The sequence below is a fragment of the Melanostigma gelatinosum genome, assembly GCF_949748355.1.
Source record: "Melanostigma gelatinosum genome assembly, chromosome: 17".
Taxonomy (NCBI): domain Eukaryota; kingdom Metazoa; phylum Chordata; class Actinopteri; order Perciformes; family Zoarcidae; genus Melanostigma; species Melanostigma gelatinosum.
In genome coordinates, this window is record NC_136650.1 from 16,291,137 (window position 1) to 16,315,767 (window position 24,631).

The 24,631-nt window shown below is 40.1% G+C and overlaps 1 protein-coding gene across 1 annotated transcript in view; it reads left to right on the forward strand.

The window, feature by feature from the left end:
* The window catches only part of adgrb2 (adhesion G protein-coupled receptor B2), a gene marked incomplete at both ends in the record, with an annotated part of 133,520 nt that overhangs the window by 19,387 nt on the left and 89,502 nt on the right, over positions 1 to 24,631 (forward strand). Inside the window, 5 exons of the mRNA XM_079288475.1 lie at positions 6,418 to 6,501; positions 8,728 to 8,916; positions 16,908 to 17,069; positions 23,141 to 23,305; positions 23,700 to 23,864. Of these exons, the coding sequence (XP_079144601.1) occupies positions 6,418 to 6,501; positions 8,728 to 8,916; positions 16,908 to 17,069; positions 23,141 to 23,305; positions 23,700 to 23,864 (765 nt within the window). The remainder of the gene's footprint in view (positions 1 to 6,417; positions 6,502 to 8,727; positions 8,917 to 16,907; positions 17,070 to 23,140; positions 23,306 to 23,699; positions 23,865 to 24,631) is intronic.

A 24,631-nucleotide genomic window follows, 5' to 3' on the forward strand; every position in this document is an offset into this window, starting at 1 on the left:
AATTTGAGATGATCCTTGTGATTCGTTTAAGTCCCTTGGATTAAAGAGTTCCAAATACTGATCCCTTGAACAAAGACAGCTGTCTGTCCAAAGGAGATTCATTCAGATATTTCGATGTCAAGGAATTAACCCTTTATACCAGATGGTTATAGCGAGACTTCTTGACTCTGCTCTTTGAGGGAGTAGAAAGAATCCACCGGTTCTTGGCACCAATTTCAAAGAATGAATCTCCTCTTAATTAACAAATGCATGAACATTAGATCTGAATCAACAATACCAGAAGCGTAGCACATGGGGAGGAGGTGAGGGTGGTGCAGGAAGCTGCAGTAGTGGTTAAAATTGTCAGGTTATAATGACCACTCTGTACACCGAATATGATTGGATGTTCCTAGTCAGCTGGTTGCCAAGCGGCTGAACGAGCCAATGGTTGTCAAGGATGAAAAAGGCAGATTATGTCAGGCAGCTACTTGAAATTGATACAATTTCCCACGGATGCACGTCAGAAACTGTGAGAGCTTCCAACATGTTGCTCAGCAGTTTCTTGTAAAAGCAGGGTGGGGTTTTCTGGCACAGCCTACTTCAAAGGTGCAATGGATAGGGGAAAGAATTGGAAGAGGCCAAAACTCCAGCAACATCTTTATTATTTAGACCAGAGTGAAACATCCACAACAATAAATATGTTTCCAGTTTTCCCAGCTGAAAAGAGGGTAATAACCATGTAGAAATCTGGACACCGGGGTTGTCAGTGCCTGGCTAAGTCACCGACTCGTTGAGCTTTTCTTTTCGTTTTTGGGGGGTTTTCACCTCTTTTTTCTGCTCTGTTATAATTTTATTTCAGATGGATTCATCCATTCGTCTCGCCTTAAAGAAAAAGAAAACAGCAGAAAGTGGGTTTAATTCAGCTCCCCCGTCTTCCTGTAGACAGGAGCAATACCTCGCTATACTGCAAAGCCAAACTAAGCATGTCTGTGGCTTTATGTAGCATGTGTGAGCACAAGAGTTTGGGTGAGCGTCCGTGTGCAATGCACGGCCCTAAAGACTGCCCCTCTGTTCTGCTGCGCTGACCCTTCCCTCTGATAAAATGCAGTTGCAAGAGTAGATGTAAGTGGTGTGTGAGTGTTTCTATATACTCATGAGAGAGGTTGAGGGCGGGAGTCAGCGCCTGAGTATCATTTCTTCCGTCACTTCTAACCGAGTGGAAAACCAAGGTCGGACTCTTCTCGTGCCACTCTCTTGTGATCCATGAAAAACACCTGCCAGAGTGTGCTCTGGGCTGCTTTAGCCTCTGCAAATGCAGTTTCTGTGTATACGTGTTTGTGCTTGTAAAAGAAAATTTAAACCAATGCATTTCAGCGTGTATAAAAATATAAAAAAAATGTAAAGAACATGAAAAAATATATTATCACAGAAAGGAAGACAAAGAAATACAAATGAAAGGAAATTGATTTGAAAAAATAGAAGAACAAAGACTTCAACATAGTTAAATGTAAAAATGGAAGAAAAAAAAAACGGAAGCATAAAGCTAAAAATTAAAGCGTAATAACACATAAGCAACACAGGCAGAAAGAACAAAGGACTATTAGAATCATAGCAGAAGCACAGCAGCTGCCCTTCACCACAGTTGAGATCAACCGTCAGACTCAATTTCCCTCTCCGTCAGATGCAGAACCAGAGACCAAGTGTGGACACTGATTCATAATACACCTCCCTCCGTCCCTCTGTAAGACCACCCACCCATATCCCCGCCGATCGTTTACCGTGTCAGAATGACGGTGTTTCTATGGCAACAGCATACCACTCGTCGTTCTGTAGGCCTATGTGGGGCTGCGTCATGTGAAAAGCCTCGCGATAAAATGCCAAATTGGGTTTGATAGATATTTTTATCTGATATTTTTGGCAGATCTGTATCAGAGGGAGAGGGGTGAAACAAAAGATAAAGGCAGGGAAAGGTTGATGATGTGACAAATATAATAGGCTGCACTTTCAGAGTTTAGCTCTTTTGTCTTAAATTTGTGTTTTATAAGGATTATTAGCTTCTCTTTGGGTGATACAATTCTTCCAGGAATTCCAGAAACCACCCTTTAAAACACCATATCTAAACCTTAGCACACTTAGATTTTAGCAGCATGTTGGATGGCTCGGTCGGTCGGTTGGTCTGTTCGTTTGTTCACCACTTTAGTCCAGATTGAAACACCTCAATGACTGTTGGATTGATTGCCATGACAGGGCAGGTTCAACTGTACAATCTTCCGTGATCCCTTTTCACTCGCTGTACTTGTGTTTAGTGTTAAATAACACATGCTGCCATACTAACAGGCTAAACTAAGATGGTGAACATGGTCAGCATTGTACTTGCCTAACATCAGCATGTTAGCATTGTCATTGTGACCATGTTAGCATGCTCACAGTAGCATTTAGCTCAAAGCGCCACCGTGCAGCCAGACAAAGCTGCTAGCATGGCTGCTCTCTACTCTGTCTTATGATCTGCTATCTGTGCCACTTTCTTATCTGCTGGAGTTTCATGATTTGATTCGTCAACACCAAAGACATTTCTCTGTTTGGATTGACAGAAAATAAGATGTCTAAATCAGGACACGAGGTTTTCTGCCAGGAAACTGGGGTAACTTTGAACAATGTGCGTCCGACTGCGGCAGAGATATGATGTGCACTAACATTGGCTTTACAAGAAGTTCACAAGGGGCTCAAGCTTATCTCACATCAATCCATTTAACATTATTCTAGCTATGTTGTAAACACTGGCTACACTGGCTGATTGCGCAACAATCCTGCATGTCTATTATTTGATTTAATTGGTCTGGCCATCCCTGCATTGATTGCTCTTTCAGTGTAGCTTTGCTGGACTGTAAATCCATCACAATTCTGATCTCGTTATGGAACTGAGAGAAAGGCCGGCTGAAATAGAAGACAGTGGGTGAGGGGGTGGAGGGCAGAACGATAGGCCGAATGACTGTGCGGTGTGGGACTTAGGAGGTTTGAAAATATCTAATAAGAGAAAGAAAAATGGGGGAAAAAAGGGCAATTTGAGATTGAGAATGAAAGTGAAATGAAACAAAGCCAATTTGACAGTTTGGATGTATACAAGGGCTTGTGTTGATCTCTCTCTGTGTGTGTGCGTGTGTGTGTGTGCGTGTGTGTGTGTGTGTGTGTGTGTGTGTGTGTGTGTGTGTGTGTGTGTGTGTGAAACAAACAGTCAGCCTGTGGGGCTGAGAAAACTAGATTCTGAATCCATTTTGAAGGCTCACAAATGACCTTGAGGCCCCATAGTCAGGCAGACGCTGTCCTGCACCAACCTGATTCAACTTCTCTCTTCATATCTGCTGCTGAGTGAGAAAATGGCAAGAGAGAGAGAGAGATGGAGTGGTCTGTCTGTCCAGTAGCTTATAAAAAGTCCATTATGGTACGCTTCTATCAGTTTGGGCTCTCCCAGATGGACCCTGGAGTAAATGGACAGCACCAGAGAGCTATAATCTCAGATTTGATATACGGCTGAGAAATAGCTCTGTGTGTGTGTGTGTGTGTGTGTGTGTGTTTGTGAGTGTGCGTTTTTAAGAGGGTGCATTCAATCATATACGCTGCACTGAAAGAGCTGACAGTAGTCAACAACAAACATTTCTGCGCCACTGTTTTGTGCATGCCAGATACTTAATACAGCTGTTTACCATATTACCATATGCAATCCTCTGTCAAACACACACACGCATATACAGTATACAGTCTTCCCAGCAGGCTTAAATCCCGGCTCAGTCTGACAAAGGAGCCTGTGCGTCTAACTGGCTCTGCTCCAATCCCCAGCCTGCTGCTTTGAATGGGCTCAAAACTGCTTTACTGCATGGCGTTTATTTCTCAGCCATATTTACCACTTATTGTGTATGTGTGCGTGTGTCTCAGTGTGTGTCTGTGCCACATCAAGGTACAGTTGAGCTTTGGTGTAACAGCTGATGTGTGCATTTAGATGTCCACTATGCTGTGTTCATGTCTTCGCACTAGTGTGTGTTCATCTCATCAGCTTTTGTGCATCGAGTTCAGGAAGCTGACAAAAGCCTCTGCCTGCTGAGTGATGCCGCTCAGCCGGTTATGCATGGGACTTTTCCCTTCAACATGCTACTTTATCAACACTATGTTGGAGAAAATATCCCTGAGCAAAGATATGGTTAAAACAGTTTGAGAAGCATTGATTTATGGTTAGCAGTCGGGTTCTGATAAGGCAAACAAATCAAGTGTTGTCCTCAAATAATAATTTCTTTCAAAGTAAATGTCACAGATTATCACTTCATGTGTACTATTGTGAGATGTAACATGGCTTTGTAAACACTTTATCAGTGAACAGTACATAGGCGGTAGCCAACACCAAAACTACAAATTATTAGACCGGTCAATCACAAGATCATTAACTTTAACTTATTCCCATAGATGGGACGAGAGAGCTGAAATGGGTTGAGAAAAGGAAGATTTGATGAAGTGTGCGATGATGTTGCCATTAAAGTGCGGTCCACAACATTAAACAATATAGTGGGGTTTGTAAAGGTCAGTACTCTCAAAGGGTTTGTCCATATTGATCTTTACCTTCGATTGTGAAGGACTCTGCACCGGTGTCCATCTGAGTCCTCTTTTGTGGCGTAGACCTAGAGGAGAGTGAGGGAGAAAGAGAGACAAACAGAGAGAAAGAGATACAGATAAGGAGAGAAATGTAATCCTCACTGGTCATTGTATGTGAGGCATTACTCTGCCCTGCTTCACTGACCTCTGTGTCTCAGAAGCACAGAAGCGAAGAGTATAGACCCACTCACAAGGCTTAATTTGGCCCAATTCTGCCAGAAAATGATTCAGAAACTCCCAGATTGGGACCGGCAATTCCTCCGGCTTTGTCGTCTTGCTGAAGTCCGTGGCATCTTGTTTGCCAATGATTTCCCACTCACGTTCGTCACAAATCTTTTCAGCAGGCAGTCGGAATTTAAACCTATACCAAACTCACTTCGGTGGATCAGCTGGGTTAGCAGCTCATGTTTTGCTAAGAACATAGGCTGCTATGCTTTGTGGCACCAAAAACAAGAACAGTGAAAGGGAATTTGATCATCGTTTGCTGATTTCAGTTTCTTTCAAAACAAAGCGAAGCTAACAACGCACACAAGCACACAATAGTCATTTATTTTACACAGAGCTGTTGCCAGCTGCAGTCAGTATCTAGTATAATAAAATAAAAAAACGATGCCTTTTCCTTACAAGGAGTTGTTTATGTAAAAGGACAAATTACAGGACTGTTTTCAATGGCCATTGAGCAAGCATGACAGACCTTTAGTACAATTCCACGGCATCCATGCTAGTGTGTATTGGGACGCAGGGGAGGATGTGCTGTGAATGCATTATGTTGTTGTTCTTCCTCAGGTCAACTCCTTGATATGAGCTAATGCGAGGAAATTTCAGTATCAATCACTTTTGCACTCTGTAATCTAATAAACACACACACAAGCACATTCCATGTAGATAATGTACCTTAGATGCGCTGTTTGTCTCATCTGCTCTGGGGGAATGCAACCCCTGCAAAAGATTCCCATGGGCAAGAAGTACCCAAGTGAAAAGGATCTGCTAAATCAAAGATTGTTTTCCTGCCGAGGGAGTTGATTAAGTCTTGTGTTGCTGAAACTAAGCCTACAAATCCATTTGCACAGATTCTGAACAGACTGCGCTTATGCCTCCATATGTTTGTACCAATTGAGATTTAAAAAAGACGACTTCGATAGGTTGCATGATTTTGCTTTCGCCGTACTTTCTCTGTAGGCAATTGTTCAATTTGCTCACCATTTATTCAAGGTTTATCAGATGCAGGCTTTTACATGTGTAGCTCCATGTTATATATTTATATATATTTGTACAGTTTCATAACCAAGCAAAAAACAAAAAAATAGGTTACTTGGCTTATGTATTCACATTGCATTTTAGTAGATATATTCGAATTGACAATTTATTTTTCGTCTTTAAGCTAATGGCAGAATAGATTTTCTGAGATTATACTGCATACTTCACATTCTGTTATCTGTTTCTGCACGTTGTGTGCTGAAATGTATCGGCGTGTTCTTTAAATATTCTGCTACAAGGAGCAAGCCAAGGAATTGGAGGCGTTTGTATTTTTATTTTCCAGAGTCGTGTTTTGGATGTACTTAAAAAAACGTGGGTTTTTTTTTTTTACTCCCCTGAATGTGCAAAGTGGGTGTTGATGCTGATGAGGACGTATTTACTACAGCTTGAAAACCAAGTTTCTGTATGCCATGGCAAAAGTGCATGTAGTAAACAAACTAGACATCTTACACATTTGGCTTCATACTGGAATGCATACATTTAACTGTCCAATTCAAAATGTATGGAAAAAAAGACAAATCTCTTGTCTTTCGTCGATTTCAGACCAATATGATGATGACGATCTGAAGGTGAAGACCCAGAGACCTCGATCAGCTGACCAGCCAGGTGTGTTTCAGGCACAAACTGGTGAGTAATGTGATGTGTGCATGAGTTCACGGCCTGGAACAGAAGTCACCAACCTGACGTTCACAGGCAGTATGTGCAACTAAAAATAAAGAGTTCCTTCAGACAATCATTCTACATTTACCTTCTGGAGCATGGCTCAAATCCAGGACAGCTGTAGTTGGCTATACACAAGCGTGGACATGTTAAAAGTGTGTACCTACGAGTGTGTGTGTGTGTGTGTGACTTTAAAAGATGACATAATTAATACCATTGGAAAAGAGAAAAGGCATTATTCATGACATGAAACAGGAAGGATGTCACATGAATGGACTTATACATACATGATATAACATGTTGGCTGCTACAACCACACAAGGATAGGTCATGTGTGCATTACACACGCATGTTTCCATTCTACCACTGCATGGAGGAGGGACTCCCTACCGCGAGGGAAACCCCTGGCTCTGTCTTGTCCTTTCCCTCTGCCTCCCCAACCTCACTCACCCCCTCCTCCCTTCTCCCCATTCTTCCAGTCCTCCAGGCATGTGTGATGAGCTTAAGCCCTGACTCACGGCATGTTAATGGAGATGTAATGCGATTAACGGACACGCAATTAATTAGATTTGCTTCTTTGCCATGTGATGACGCCTCTATCAAAGGACACAGCGCTCATAAACAATTTGGAAAGAGCGAAGCGAGATGACTTATCACTTGGTTTTCGCTTTCAAGGGCATATCTCAGAGGGAACAATGGGACTCTCTCCTCAGCTGCCTGAAAAAACACAAAATTGTCTGAACACCCATGAATATTAATATTGTTGAATCTCTAACAGGATCATCAAGGTGTATTCACATTAAGTGGCTTGAATCAAATCACATATCACCCATACGAATAATAGTATGCAGGGATGTCATATATTGGGTATTGATATAGCATCACAAGCCAGGCTGTGTCAAAACGATACACTGCAAAAATCTACCACAGAACAATGTAAGCGAAACCCTCGTCTATTAAACAAATCATTTGTGCACTCTCAGTCCCGGGCTTTTCTCTTGACAATTGTATGGATTACAATTTTGTTTGTCTTATTTTATTGTAGTGATATTGCAATGGTGTCACAATCATCCAAAATGATTTATATTTCATTTCAGTTGATAGAGAGCAAAGAAAGAGCAGGAATTGCCAACAGGAATCAATAGAGCGTACCTGTTTGTGCAAAACCCGAGACGAGCCTTGATTCCCGCTCATGATGACATGATGGTACATCTATCAATGAGCCCACCAGAGAATGTAGGCCCACCAAATAGTTCACAAGCTTCGAAGTTTCGTTCATGTTGACATTTCAAATTAAAAAATGTTATTATTAACTTCCAGAAATATTGCATGCAATAGCATAATCCACCTTCTCTTGCCCTCTCTCTGTCACTCTGAAACACACGCCGCAAGAGAGGCGGCGCTACTCGTCTCTGTAATTCTCTCAGCCCTCGGTCCAAAAGTCAAAAAAGATAGATGTATTCATTCACAAAATTCACAATGTGTTTTTATATAATAAAAAAAAGAATAATCTCCTGCAGTCCATATTTCTTTGTGTTTAGCCTTTCCAAAGTAGAATTCCCATTGTGGCCAAAAAGTCTTCACACACAAAGGGAGGGAGGCACGTGTATTGATGGTCTAGCAGCAATCTAACAGCGTGAATTACATTTATTCAACCATAATAACGCAAACTAATATTTTCTTGTTTTTTTTAGGGTGAAAATATGACCACAGAATTTAAGGAGCTTCATTTGAAAAACCTCAATAGAAGCTTTGGATGTCAAAAAAATGACAATCGCTATTGCCTGTCTTAGAGCTTGCAAGGTTCATCTCTGGAGAAATGCTCATTTCTGTATCTGTTCTGTATCTAGTTTACTGTCGTTTTTTTGTTGAGCGAGTCTGGTTTCTACGGTAGGCCTGATTCTCATAATTTATCATCATATTAATCGGGATATGAAAATGCACCTGTTGATACCCTGATCAGTATTTTCATTTAAAAGAAGCCTCCGTTGCACACATTAACCTTTGAATAAAGATTTATTTTTTGTGAACTCCCAACCTTTAAAGTTCAAACTGCGCCTATATGGTTACAACTAACAACACCTTTTCTCTTGAACTTTTTTTGTTCTACCTGAGCCATAGAAACATTAGCGTCATGGAACTGGAATCATTGAGAATTACCCTGTTTCTGTCCACCTCCGTCTTGCTCTTTAGGTGACCCTGCGGCAGAGGAGTGGTCACAGTGGAGTGTGTGTTCTCTCACATGTGGGCAAGGCTGGCAAGTGAGGACGCGATCATGTGTTTCCTCTCCCTATGGGACGCTGTGCAGCGGAGCCCTGCGGGAAACTCGCATGTGCAACAACACCGCTACCTGTCCGGGTGAACCGGGGAGCACAGGCTCAGGTATGTTTACTCTCCAATGAACGCCGTTCAGCATTCGCTGAATTCAGTGGCGCTTAAGCTGTGTTTTCTCACAGCAAGAATGGCGAGGGTTCAATCTTCTATGTGGAGTGTATTTGTTGCTGTTTACATTGGTAGACATGCAATGGGGGCGCACAACATGCCATGACTTTGACAGATTTGTTTCAAAATCTGTAATGGACTGGTTGACTACTGTGCCTGCCGACCCACACGGCATGCCGGGATATGCATCCGGACTTTATGATTGCAGGAAGAGATTAAAAGTTGACAAAATAAAAGAAAAAGGTTGAGCAGTGTTGCAAAAATGATGACCATGTGCATTTACGAATATGCTGTCGACCTCAGTTTTGTATGGTTTTGTTTTGTAATTAGAAAATTGGACTAAATGCAGCTTCAAATCATGTGTGCTCTGCTTAGCAAATCACTCACGCATTCAGCATTTACTTATCTATTTACAATGTGATGAGAAAGCTGAAGAAAACAATGACTAACGACATCATGAAAATAATGACACTTTTGAGGAAAGTAGGCGGCGCACGCACACACACACACACACACACACATCACATCACATGGGATCTGCTCATCCGAAACATAATCTAACCTTTGATGTAGCAGAAAATAACCTTCAGATTGAGAATGCTATTTTGTCATTTCAATTCACACTACTGGGCAGCTGAGCGAGACAGGGAGACAGACGTGACACCTCAGCTCAGGAGTTCATACTTCCTGGATTCGCTATCTTTATCGCTCTTTCACATATATATATATATATATATATGTATGTATGTATGTATGTATGTATGTATGTATGTATGTGTATATATGTATATATGTATATATATGTATGTGTATATATATGTATGTATATATATGTATATATGTATGTATATATATGTATATATGTATGTGTATATGTATGTATATATATATGTACGTATATATGTATGTATATATTTGTATATATCTATGTATATGTATGTCTATGTATATGTATATATATGAATATATATATATGCATATATATATATATGTATATATGTATGTATATATATGTATGTGTATATATATATATATATATGTGTATGTGTATATATATATATATATATGTATATGTATATATATATATACGTATATGTATATATATATATATATATATATATATATATATATATATACGTATATATATATATATATATATATATATATATGTATATATATGTATGTATATATATATATATATGTATGAAAGCATAGCTACAACAGCTTTTGCTTTGAGGATTTAGTTATTCTTTTCGATGCAATGGCAGCTCCATAATATATTCAACCAATCAATTGCTTTGTCATCTGCATACATGCTCTGCCATTCAGGGTGAGTGTATTCGACCATATCTACTTGCTACACAAAGGCAAGAGCACAATGAAGAGCACCTCGTCCTTTTTTTCCTCCAACAGATACAACACAATCAAGCTTGATCAGTTCACCGAGGGAACTTGTGTCCTACTCATCCTGGATAATGTTGAGTTCTGCTCTGGTTTGATTGCCAGGGTATAGGCCTTTACTTGATGGAATTGTGAAGTACTGCCTGTCCTGCTCTGGTTTGATTGGTTGTCCTGATTGCAATCGAACTGGAATCCTGTATGGCACTGGCTTTCTCCTGCCTGGCCTCTGTCCCTCCTCTAATCCACTGCTTATGCTCAGTCCCTAACCAGAGGATGTCAAAATGTCTGTGCTGCTTGGTAGTACCGCAGCAGATGAATCATCTAGATGTAGTGAACCTCCTTGCTCCTCATGCAATATTAGCATTCTTTAATAACCTGCAGACAAGCAAAGGTGGCAAAGTTGTTTTTTTTAGTTCTATCGCCACACTAGATGAGCAATACAGGTTTAAAGATGTTTAAACCATCCAGGGGTTAAAATCTCTGTAGCCTGCTCCTCATTTTGCCTGAAGCTAGCAGTTTGAGGCTGCTTAATCCGATACTAGCACAATACCCATTGATCTCTAACTGAACTATTGAAGATTTAGTTGCATTATGGTTGATGTAGGTGCAAGGTTTTGACAAGGATGAATGCATGGGATAAAAAAGTGAATATTCACGGTCCTTTTATTTTAGATTTTTTTTTAAACTTTCCATTGCAAGTCAGCAAATCGATGCAGTACTCTTTTAAGAGTAAGGCTCCACCAGAAGGGAGACGGCAAAGCATTCTCCTGGCTTCACAATGTATTGCCTGTCCACTTGCATGTTTCTCTTGCCATGTATGTTTTTACATGTATGAACCTGTCAAGGTTTGCATAAGGCAACACCTCCCTGTCACCTGAGGAATTGCATCTGGGGTGGCGTTTTGGAAAGTAGATGAACAACATCATCACTGGTGTTGTTACCATCCTTTACCTTAAGTGGGCCAAGCCACTAGTAGCTTATGTTGACACCTTTAGCTTGATCGCGATACAAAAATAATCACAAATGGATCTTTTTGGAATGTGAATCCTCCTGGCTTTTAAGTAGAATCAAAGGAATCAAGTCTGATATGATATCCGTCGACACCACCAGCTTTCTGCACAATAATATTACACAATAAGTGATTGCTGATGTCCTGGCTGCCTGACTAGGGCAATGATTGGGGACTGACCGTGGGCCTGTCTAAGGGACATTTTTTTGCAGAAAAGCCTGCATTGTCCCTTGCCTGCCAGAGGGAATGAAAGCATGGCCCTCTATTCTGGTTGGCAGACAGTTAGGTAGTCTCTAGGCTAACCTCGCTGATCCCAGTGATACCTAAGAGAGTGCATCGCAGGAAGATGGCATGAATGTCCTCCATGCACGGCCATTCTAATAATGACAGCATTACCTTTGAGGACAGACTATAAAATGAAAAGTCATGGCCATAACTTCTCTGGGGACAGATAACTCAAAGCAAAAGTGGGGCTACTGCTGTCTAAATGTCAGTGTTCACAGCACGGGGTGTAGTGACTGGGCTTTAGACGCTACATGTATAGAGCCCCATCATTGGACAAGGCCTTTAGGTCCATTAGTTACTTAAAAGTTTGTGGATGAGGAACTTTTTTTTTATGGGAAGCAGCATCTATGGGGTTGAAGAGGCTAATCCTGATTTACTAGGCATATGTGCACATATCAGTAACTAAAAACTGGTATTCAAATGAGACAAAAACGTCCTGTGTGTGGTGTTGCATTGTGAGTGCTTTTGTGGACTCACCCCTGAGCAAATATGTAAATTAATTTCTATGTGCACCACATATTGGGTGCGTTCCCTGAGTGTTTGTATCTGTGTACTTTTCGCACAGGATGTATGTGTGTTAGTGATGTTAATATGTAGTTTTCATTGTTGGTTTGTGTGCCGGGCATAAGTTGTGGGTGTTGATAGGGCTTTGTCCATTGTTATTTAAGTGATCCCTATGTCAATATACTTAAAATGTAATTCAGTGTCTTCGATTTGCATTTTCTCTATGATGAAGTATACTTCATCGTGTGCATTTTTAGCACGTGTGCATGTGTAAGTAAGGAGTCAGTTAGTGTTTACTCATGTTTCTCAACCGCCCCGCAAAAGAAAAGAAAAAAGACACAAGAAGCAAAGGAAACATTTTCCTTTCCCGGTTGGTGTGTATGCTAATCTTGTTTTTATGCAAATGTGCCAACACGATTTGTACGTCTAAGTGCCTCATTTTCCATTCAGTGTCGATATAAATATCCTCAGCTGCTCCTTTGATGGGATATTGGTTGCCGTGTTGTGTTCCGTTTATAAATAATGTTGCCAATAGGTTTGCTCTAAAATCAAACAACTCCATTCGTTAAAATTGGAGTATACATACACAGGCACAGTGAATTTTCCAACCTGATGTTTAGAAATGACTGATTTATCCGGAAGATGTTCAAATGAAATGTTTTTACCACAGATCCTCTGTTTCATACTGATGCATTTACTTGCAATCACAAACATACACATAATCATAATTGCACTCAGGCATAACCCAGCACGTATTGTTTCAAAGGTTCTCCCAGAGTTTCCTGATGCCGGGAGAGTGCTGTAGGCATACTTCATTTTCGTTTGCCAGAAATTTCTATTCTGCTTTTTACCATTTATTTGTGTTTGTGCACACGTTAGGACTTAGAAGTACGGGTGTGTTGTGAGAGTGGGTGGATATGTCTCCAGGCACATCTGCATGCGTGTATGTCCGTCTGCAAGAGTTAGGGAACATCAAAGAAAAGTAGCTTGGACAGAAAACCAATGAAGTGAAAATGGACTTTTTTTTTTTTCCTCGTTTTTTTCATGGGTAAAACTCTTAAATTAAGTTGAAACAGATAATCAATTGTAAGTAATGGTCTGGCACTTTACAACGCAAACTAGGCAGTAATTGGTCTTAAATTAACTTTTTTTTTCTTCTTTTTTTTCCAGAATATGCAGTGAAGTAGAAGGTGTTCATGCCCATACCTGTGCAACGTGAAGTAATACCCCTAGTGTTGTTCCATTTAGCTGCTCCTCATTTGCCACAGATTCCGTGACATTTAAAACACGGAGTGACAAAATGGTGCATGATGAATACAGTATGTCTGGGTCAGTGCGTAGTCAAACGCTGCAACATCACACTTCCAATAATCATTCAACCAAGAGACTGAGGGCGCATGCAAGGATGCCGTCATTAAATCGTGGCAGAATCATGCAGATGGCAAACGCACAAATATACACACACACATACAGAGCCTATTACATACAATTCTGAACAATGCATAATATGACCTCAGATGAAATTGCTGCTAATGATGGTAATGATTAGGATCAATATGATTCATGTTACACAGCATTTGCAAACGCTAGAAATAAGTCATTAAAAGTTAATATCGTCATACAGAATGCATCATTACAAGTGTATCAGATAATTGCATATCGATTTTAAAGATGTGTATGGAAGTCATACATCCTTATTATGCTTATTCCTAGTGGTGATGTGCATGTGTGCTCTGCTAAATGTGTATGTGTATTTGTTTAAATGAAGGAGGTCGAGCATGGACATTTTATCTTCTCTTATCTGAGCTTACTTACATTCAGATCAGAAACCCGGTTCAGAGTAAGATCTGAATTTCTGGAGGTCATGAGCTTGATTTTGTGACTGGTTGTTATGAGACATAGATATGTCACTTTGTGGTTTGATCACCAGTGATCAGTTTGTTGTTTATTCATTATTTTTTCTGTGCTTGCTGCTGTAAACATGCTCTTTTCAACCTCCCTCTGCGACTACAACCCTGATGGCAAGCAACTCCCTTTTAATGTGCACAGATGAACTAAGACACGCCGCAATATGTTAATGTAGTTGTTTGTGTCAAGAGAAAATACAAGTGACACAATTGCTCTGTGCTTCTTTGTTTATGACTGGAAATATTACTCTGCGGATTTACCTTGTCACCAAAAGGTGGTGTAATACAATCCTAATCCCAGTATCTGAAGACATTTATATCATGTTTCCTGTTTAATTAGCTTATCTGCTTTTACCCTTCTTGCTATATCCAATTGCTATTTTCTCCTTTTAATGTGTCTTAGTCCCAAAGCTGCCTCAAGCTTGATTTTATTGGCTAATTGATTGGCTTTGCGCAGTCAGTCTTCGGATACACTTATATTGGGTCTGAGAGATGAAGGTTCGATTTGGATGAATAAGTAATGCCTTATAAGCAATCTTGTAGTGTTATTGTAAACAAAAAAAATTATAATTGGAGTTTGTTGTATCAAGTTGCCTCTGTCTCCTGAGAAGGTTTTGCAATTTGGGATAAGATACCTCCAAGAAATCCACTTGCACTTTGAGGGTGCCGGTTATATTTTTCATCATGATTTATTAAATTGAATATTTTGGAAATAAGTCTTGTTTTAAGTTTTATGCCAATATATTTTGGCTGACGTGCTTCAGCACATAACATTTCCCATGGTCCTGCATTGAAATACAGCCTTTCAAATAGCTAACAACTGTTCCACTGACACAACGTTCCAAGCCGGTGTTACTAAATTACAATTTCAAAGCTCACAAATCTTGATTTGGTGGCTGTGACTGTTGCACCATGAAATAGTCCATTTAAAATAAATGAAATTGGGACTGGTTGTTTGTTGTTGGCTACAGTATGACTCACAGATCCCAAATTAAACCTCAACCCAAACGATACTTAAAGTTGAGAACCGTGTTGCCAGTTGTTAATCTATTACTTATTAAATTGTTAAGGTGCAACAAGAGACTGACATACAATTATGCGACCCCAGTCGATGCTCTTTGGTTATTTAGTTTAAGTTATTTCCATAACTTTTGTAACTTGTGTTTTTTTTTTAGGGAAATGTACTTTAAAATGATTGTTAAACAGCATATCTTTTGAGATATGTTGACCATATTAGGTATTAGCAGGCTAACGTTAGCTGGTTCACTTAGCTATGCAACACTTACACCTGACAGTTAGTAGGCATGCATATTCAACTACTAATCTCTGAGTAAGAACTTCTTTGTGTGGTGGAACCCTGTTTAAATTTAGTGGCGTGTAAATCTCAACTTAATACTTATGTTTTAACACAGTTTCTGTGAGTTTTAATTTAAGAACAGCTAGTGCAACTGACTCCAATTTAGCAAGGCTATAGCAAGTAAGCTTACTTGACAGATCATTTCATTAAAATAAACAGTAAAGCAACAAAATGCGACATCAATGATTTTGCTGTTTTCCTCTGCAACATATAGCAGCTTTGTACAAAAGCTAAAAACACACTGATACCATGTTTTGCTGAATTTAAGGATATATCACTGTTTATGTGTTCCTGATATCTCCGTACTTTTTAATACCACAGTCTTCTTCTTCTCTCTGATCCTTCTACTCCTGCTCCTCTGAGCCTTCCTTCACAGAGTAGACTTAATTATTTATCGCCATGATTTATTTAGCTTCGCTCAACACAGGAGCAGCGATCTCCATCCTGCTGTCTCTAACTTTCTCTCCCTCCCTCCCTCCCTCTGTACCTCCCCATCGCTACATCTTGCTTTCTATCTTTCTTCCAGCATCTCTCCAAATCCTCTCCTCTCGCTTTCCTCGGTCTCTTTCAGCAAAGCTTAATCTCCTCTCGTCTCTCACTGAACATGTCTGTTTTCCAAATAACCTCCATTTCTTGGCCTCTGTGTTTTTTTTGTATTCCAAAGTCTTCCAAACTGTATGAGCCCACATATGTTTGTGTTCTTTCAAATCTGTTGATAATCTCACACATCCATCTGTTTGTATTCTCTTCGACATTCAATAAACAATCAATGTCTTTAGTATTATTTCTGTCATTATTCCCTCTAATCTCAAATCAGACATGTCCAAATTATTCAAGCAATTATTTGTGGCACAATCTGCCAGTGTCACATGGCTGAAACACGGCTAGACATATTTGTGCAATGACTTGCTTTGAGTAAAGCCATGTTCATTACCTGCAAAGTGTTTGTGCAACTCCACTGCTTGTTTGCTGTATTTTCATGTATTTTATTTCCATATGTTGCTAAAATCGGGTGAAATGTACAAAATGTAAAGATGAAACAACAGGGAAGGAAGAAAGATGATGAATATTTGTAATACTTTAATTGGTGTTTTATGTCATTGGAGTCTTTGGATACTTTGGTTCACTCTATATAAGGACTGAAAGCTCTAATAATTTCAGAAGCAAACTCAACTTATTCATTTCATGACCTGGGCTGCATGACTTCAAATGCCAAATGTCCATTCCTAATTCATGTAGTAACATATCATTGCCACTGTTTCTTTTCCATTGGAACTGGAAAGGTTTTGTGGAGTTCAGAAGGTAACTTCATTCATGTTGTTGTTTTTTCAAGGAATGTGCTCAGACTCATTTATTATCTCATGTTTCTCTCATTCTCTCACCCTCTTGCCTGCGATTGGATGCTCCAACCCCTCCCCCCCCCCCCTCATTCCTCATCCCCATGTTGTGTGTTTGTGGGTATTTGCAGTGCATGGGCTGTGGGAGGAGTGGTCGCTATGGAGTCTGTGCTCCGTGACCTGTGGGAGGGGTTCCAGGACGCGAACCAGGAAGTGTGTGAAAGAAGGCATGGCCGTGGCTTGTGAACAGCCCGAGGTTCAGACCAAACTCTGCAACATAGCAGTGTGTCCTGGTTAGTACCCTTCCCATCTACATGATAGAACCAGACTCTCACTCTTTGCCTCTCCGCCTACTCATGCATGACTCTTTCTTTGTTTTCTTCCAAACCACAAGAATCAAAACCAAATACAACTGGGTTACTGTTAAAGCTCTTGAATTTACATGCATATGCAATTATAGTTTGTGTTCTTCCATTAAAGCTTTGTCAGGGGAGAGAGTGACGTGAAAATACATCAAAATAAAATTCCATATCCACACCAAAACAAATTCAGCTCAACGAAATCATATTTTCTGCTGTAATGTATGGGCAAACATTTCATCACCAGTCATTTTCTTATGTGTTTCTATCGTTTTTAGTTGGACTTAACAATGTTAGCGCCCTATGCTGAAATATCTCAACAATGATTCGGTAATTACCATAATATGCTGTACAGACTATCATGGTTCCCACAGGCTAAAGCCCAGATATGTTACTGATTTCACTGATTTTCTTTCTCTAGCGCCACCATGAGGTTGACATTTGTTGTTTTGACTTTGATTTTTTAACAAAATATTGGATAGATTGCCATACAATTTGGCAAGATGTTCATGGCCTCCCTCAGGATAAGTTGTAAAAACGGTGGTTATCCATTTCTCATCATCAGATTAAAATATGTCCAGTACCTTTGTTTGCCAGATACCTGAAATATCAATGACCTTCCCATCAACTTCAGATGTACTTTGTGTTTGGTGAAAATTATCAAATTTTGGCATTCTAAATTAAGATAATAAATATGGTAAACATATTGTCTGCTAAAACATATTAGCTTTGACATTATGAGCATGTTAGCCTGCTGACATTAGCATTTAGCTCAATACTCAACCAAGCTGTTTACCATCAGTCTTTGTTACAGTTTGCGATCTTCCTCTCCTTATTTCTATTTTGTCTGTTTTTAGGAAGGAGTTCTCCACTATCTGTTTGTTCCTTGTTTCCTTTGTTAATAAACTGTGACAAATGTAGCACATGAAAACATATACATATAGCTAATTTAGGCTTACGTGTGACAATGTTCAGAAGGGGAGTAACCAACTTGGAATGATGCATGGACACTTCTCATCCTAAATATTGGAACGTATTTCTGTTTTTCTCACTTCCATATTGATCTCAGGTAAGCCATGGGATTCTCAGACTTTTTTTGTCACTCAGCCACCCTGAGGGGTCGTAACCAGGTAAAGCCCTTTGGTTGGACTTTCCGGCTTCCTCCATGGTTGGCTTGGTTTTGATTGCTGAGCAGTCCTGCAGTGAAGCTCTTAAGCTATTGTCTCTGAGATTACCAGGCCTATACCTATACCGTGTCAAGAACAGCAATAAGTCACTGGAGCAGCCCCATCTAATTCTCTTGTCAATTGTACCTGAGGAATTTATTCCAATCTGGCTCAGACTGTCCAGCCGAAACATCTTTATCAGGCTGCATCGGAGCGGAAAAGGACAGCCCAGCGATTGAAATAACATCTCAATAGAGCAGACTGTCAAGAGCCAGCCGGGGAGGTTTTGACCCATGACGGCCGCAGCCTATCACAGAGCAGCTTTCTAGGCGAAGATGTCAACTCATCTACTAAGATGTAAATACTAGCCAACCTCATTCTGAGCGACTGATTAGATATATGGAGGAGTTTAAATCTTGCCCAAACGAAAAAGCCTTTGGCATTTTAAAACTTTAAAGCATACTTGAGGCATATTCATTGCCACTGCACAATTTTAATTTTGTATTTCAAGTGTCCCTTTTAGAAAACCACTTACTTTGAAAGCATTAACATTAGAAGGGAGTATTTATTTCAGTGATTTAATTTGATGCATGGTTTCTGCGTTGGCAGAATGTAAATGGATTCTCCATAGCATTGGGATAATGACATTAATGGATGCACAGACACTAAAACACAAGACAGTTTATAACAAAATTGGTGGCTGCTTTCTGAACAATATCCTTTTTATTTCCTGAATTGATTTCAGTTTGAGTGAGAGTGTGTGCTTGTATAGTATGTAATCCCTCACAGGCTGAGCAATTATCACAGGGTAAGTGCTTTTTATTTATTGCTGCTAAGGGTATCCTGTATATTATCCTGTATATATATTTACGTGAACGGTGTTGGAGCCTGTATGGGCTAACGCCTTTTTGTGTTCTCATGCTTCCGACTAATATTTATTTATTTATTGAGCTTCTTTTTTTTTTTTAGTTTTAATGTTTTTCAAAGCAATAGTTTTATACGGTTAATATTTAAATAAAACAAAAACGTCCCCATTGCCAGACAAAGAGGCTGCAAAGTTATGTCTCAAAGAGGGAGGAATAGGGAGACGTCGTAATCCGAAGTATGGCCTCCGGGATGTTTTGCCATGCTGTTCTGGGAACAGGGATAGAAAGAGAGGGTTTGGGAGAAAGGAGAGGCTCCTCCTTCAAGGGCCTTAAGGAAATATTTGTATGCGTGTCCTCATATGGTTTCTGTGTTTATCTATGAGGGTTTGAATCTATCACAACAAATACAACGTGCTTTTGGGAGTTCAAAGGCAGTGGGACTTTGAAATGATGAATACCAGCATAGGCCTCTTGGCAGAAACGGCCATCTATAGAAAATAGAGCTTTGATGGATCTTGCGTGTGTGTGTGTGTGTGCATGTGCATGTATGTACATGTCAGTGATTGGATCTCACTGCAAACAATATACTCAGACTTTTAACTGGCTAATATTGTCTGTAGTAGTGTGTTAAATCCTTGTTCAAATTTTACTCTTACGTTCAATATTTATTTTTTAATCTTGCTTCACAGTGGCTTGTCGCTTGCGTAGACGTGTGAACGCATCTAACAAATACTTGCACACGTGGGCAGAGCTTAATAATGTTAATATGACAGCTATTGCATTGAACAAAGGCAATCAACAGGCAAAGAGTAAAAATAAATGTCATACCTGCGTAATTAATTTGATTTTATGAGATCTTTTGAAAGGCTGACTGAAAGGCACTCATGTGAAGGAGGGGAGCTGGTCAGGAATTGCCTTCATGCCTGTATGTTTGATTTTTTTTCTTGCAATATTAACAGTCAAGTTATAGCTCAGCATATCACGTCTTTTTAAATGCTATTTTGCTCCTTTTTGTTCGACACACACTGCAAAAGCTTCTTACAATCACCACTAATTTCTACAACATTTTTGCATTTTTACAGTGTTTTCACAATGATGGAAAGAGGAGGAGATGGTTTGTTCTCCTTTGGGAAGCTGTTCCAGACTTGTCACTTTAGTTACTCAGAATTAGACTTGGGGGAAATGTCACGTTCACACTTGCATTCGCGCTCACTCATGCCCACTCAGCTCATTCTGTGAATGTTATCCCCAACACAGTGCTGTGTTCCCAGCACAGTAACAGCAGCACCCAGCGTGATTGACCACATTACCAAGGAGAGTTGGCAATGCCTTCCCACTTGGGGAGAACCAGACAAATACATTTACACCACTGTATTTCACTTCATCTTTTACTTAAAGCCCCTGTGTGTAGGTTACAATGTGTGCTTCAATCTATACTTCTTAGCCCCAAAAGAGAACAGTTCTCACTTTGAATTGATATTCTTTGTTCATATGGGAAACAAATAGACAGGCTACCACATTCCTACAGAACGTACACAAAAGCTTGCAAGGCTGCAATCACAGGTTCTGTCTTTTATATATGATCATGAAATGTTCGCATTGCCTGAGCTAACATTCATTCCACACATTTTCAAAAGTACTTAGCTTTAACTATGAGCACGATTTATACATTATTAATTTCTATTCAGCATAGATTAGTCACTATACACGGGTCTATGAGCTACATCGGGTCAGCATGGCTCTAGGTTACATTCAATTCAATTGAATAAAACTTGGAATCAGTTTAAGGCACCACTATTAATAATTGAACTCATGGCTTTGTGCGATGTGAAAAGTGTTGCTTCTTGTGATATACCCACAGAGAATTCTCACCCAACTCTGCACTGTAAAGTGTTTTACTGTATTTCAGTTCACTGTTTTGCTTTTACAGCTTTACTGTTTTTATTCAGTCCCATTTTCATCGACCTCCGACCTCCAGCAGAGAGCAGCTGTTTTAAGCAAAACTGTTCTGATAAAACCACCGGAAGCTTACTTCCCCAGCACTTAACAGCAAACAGTTAAAGTAGCAACCAGCAGGTGGACACTTATTTAATTTCATCTTATTTAACCGTTTAGCCATGATCATCCCAGTGATATTTTGAATCTCTTTTACATGGCGGTCTCGACCAAGATGGCAGCGTAAAAGTTTCACCACATAAAAGCACAGATGGCAAAACTTAATTACAACATAAATAATGAATAAATGCACTTTAAAAATGGTCGCGGGTCTTAGGAATGATGCACCTCATTTGATCTGAGGTTGCAGCTACTGTTAATGGTGTCAGTAAAGAACATAGATAAGAAATCAGTGTAATAGGCCCTTCAAAAACAAATGTAACAATGTTCCATACAACGGTTCTATAAGTAGGGCAAACCAACTCTTTCATACATTCTGCACTGATGTGTGCGGAAACCCGAATTAGAGATGAATCGTAACGCAGTATGATACTGAATCTAACATTTTCAAAAATATCCTCATAATCAATGACGCCTCACTTGAATATTAGTTTTCCTTGTTTCTATAGTTGGCACCTCATTACAAATTACATTGCAGTACACTTGATATGCTGTTTAAAAGACAATTTGTCTTTAAGCAACAAAATGTGTGCATGTGATTTATTTAATTTTGAAATAACTTATTTTTTCATAAGTGACAGTGCTGCTAACAGGAGGCATTGTACTGTTACTCAACTCAAAATGATTACCTCAATATATGTGGTTGGTTCACAGGAGTAAGGACAATCAATTTATCTCAGAATAACAATTGACTATTCAGTGCAATTAAAGTTGCATAACCTAGAGAGTGATTGGTCTGACAATTTTACAAGAAAAACAGCATTTCCGAAATGGTTTCTTCAACGATATATGAGCAGGTAAAACACAATTAGATACCACCGCCTTAAGACAACCAACTGAAGTAATAATGCAGTTGAACAATAAGTAACCCTGAGGCATTATCAGGATACAGGGGTGCTTTTGTTAGCATGTTGCCCAGAATCTCAAAGGACAGGATTTCAGTATTTTCAAACCAGTAGCAACAATTATAAATTGCAACAATATATTAAGTCCCTTTGTTCAACAGTATTCTGAAATACAAATAGCCATGGTCGCAGGTCAGTAATTGGTTTCTCTCTCAAGTTTTTTCGATCAAAGAATTTAAATCACAAATATGTGGCACGAATTAAACACAATGTTCTGCTTTTTCAAAGCAGAACATTGTGTTCTTTCTGTGACACAGATCCTCAGAATTGTCTTATAACCAGCTTTGAAGTTGATAACATACCAAAAATCACTGCCTGCACTATAAATGATTGATCGCCCTGTTTTTGATTAGCACATTTATTTGGGGAGTTTGCATATTTCATTCGACAACTCAATTACACCAGCAATGCTGCCTTATTAAAGAGGACATTGGGGACTTTGGTTGAGCTATTTGGTATTCATGCATCGTCTGACAGGCAGTGCTGGGTTGTATTGATATTGTGTTTTTTTCTTTGTCTGTTTCTGCACCAGTCAAGAGTTGAAATCTGGTGCCTTTCTAATAACACTTTGAATGGAAATCTAACATCTGTACTCTGTTTGAACTCTTTAAAACACAGCAGGAAAGGAATTGTAATCAGCTTTCGTAACAGTTTGAAATATTTCAAATGTCCAGAGGAACATGAAACGTGTTTGTTTGTTGCTGTTGTTGGAAAAGCAAATAGCCTCTGTAATTTATTTATATTCTGTTCACTTGTAGCCTACTCACTTTCTCTGTCTTGTCTTTTCTCCCTTTGCGCCTTTCTTTTCCCCTTACATCCTCTTTGCTATCCTTCATAAATCTGGATCAATTGATCCTGATTTCCCTGTGTGCCCCCAACATCTTCTTCCCGCCACTTTCATCCATTTCCCTGTCTCTCCATATCCACTTCCATCTCCCCCTCCCTCTGTCCAGTGGAGGGCCAGTGGTTGGAGTGGGGGCTGTGGTCGAGATGCAGTGTGACTTGTAACGCAGGAACCGAGCAGAGGCAGCGACGCTGCAGTGCATCGGTGCACGGCTGGGCTGAATGTAAGGGCCCCCATCAGGAGAGCAGAAATTGCACCAATCCTTCCTGCAGTGGTAAGTCGTACAAAATAATGCTTAGCATTCACACTCGCACGCTCTGGAACGACATTATGCAAACATGAAACATGCATTCTCGAAAGGCATCGGTATTTTTTTTTTTTCCCTGATTCGTGTATTCCAGCAATTTATGGGTTGACTTGGCTTGTGAGTCTGTTTTGACAGCGAGCCCCAGAGGACAAAAATACTGTGTTTTAATAAGCGAGATAATTTACGTCTCATGCTGTTCAAAAATTGAAAAGATTTAGAAATGACTGCCATGTATCGTAAATTTGGTATTCATCAACAACTCCCATTATTTATTTTTTTACCTTACTTGCGGTTCTCGTTCCCTCTCACCCTTCTTCCCCGCTCCCCAAACTTCCCCGGCGGTGCTTTGGTCCTCATCTAGGTGGAGGTAACTGGGGCAGCTGGAACCACTGGAGCCTCTGCAGCAAGACATGTGACTCCGGTTGGCAGCGTCGCTTCAGGATGTGTGACGGCACCGGACAACAGGGCTACCCCTGCGATGGCTCGGGAGAGGAGGTCCGGTCCTGTAATGACAAGAAGTGCCCTGGTCAGTGACTCACTGAATGTGTGTGTGTGTGTGTGTGTGTGAGAGAGCTGAGAAAATAAGCCCATTATATGTATGCTGATGTACATATCATTCATGCTTGAAAACTCTGTATCAACACTTCTTTTGCCTTCGACATTTAGTTTTCTGCATGGGTGGATTTCTCTGCATGCCTCTCCTAGTTGGAGAGAGAAGCGTGCGTGTATCTGTCTGGGCCCAATCTGCACATGCACAGTATTTGTCAGGCAGAATGGAAGTGATTCCCAGTGGTTCGCACCACAGCCAAAGGCTTCTATCGCAATTTTAGAACTGCCTTCTTCTCATTCTTATGCGCCTCTTGTTTGTCTTTTCATCAATTCACCTACCCATCCGTCTTTGCCTCGTTATTGATTTTTGCATGTCCGCGCCTTGTCGCGCTCTCCTTGCGTCCTCTCAGTTTACCTGAGAGATACTCCGATTCTCCTTATATCGCTCCTCTTTAACACAGTTTTTATCGCGCTCACTGTCTTGCGCTTGCTTGCACTCTTTGTGTTCCTCTGCCTGTTAGTGGGAGAGACGGCTAATGTCAGAGTGTCAGCAGGTGCAGGAAATAGTGTGGTTTAATAAGCATACCTCTTGACTGAAATTGTGTGCGTGTGAATGTGCAAGTGTATGTTCTGTACAAGCCTGAATGCCTCATGTGTACGTGGTTGCTTTGAGCTCCGACAGGCTACAAATCCACCATGACCCCTTTGTTTTGAGTCGCTCCCGAAACCTCTTTTACACAAGAC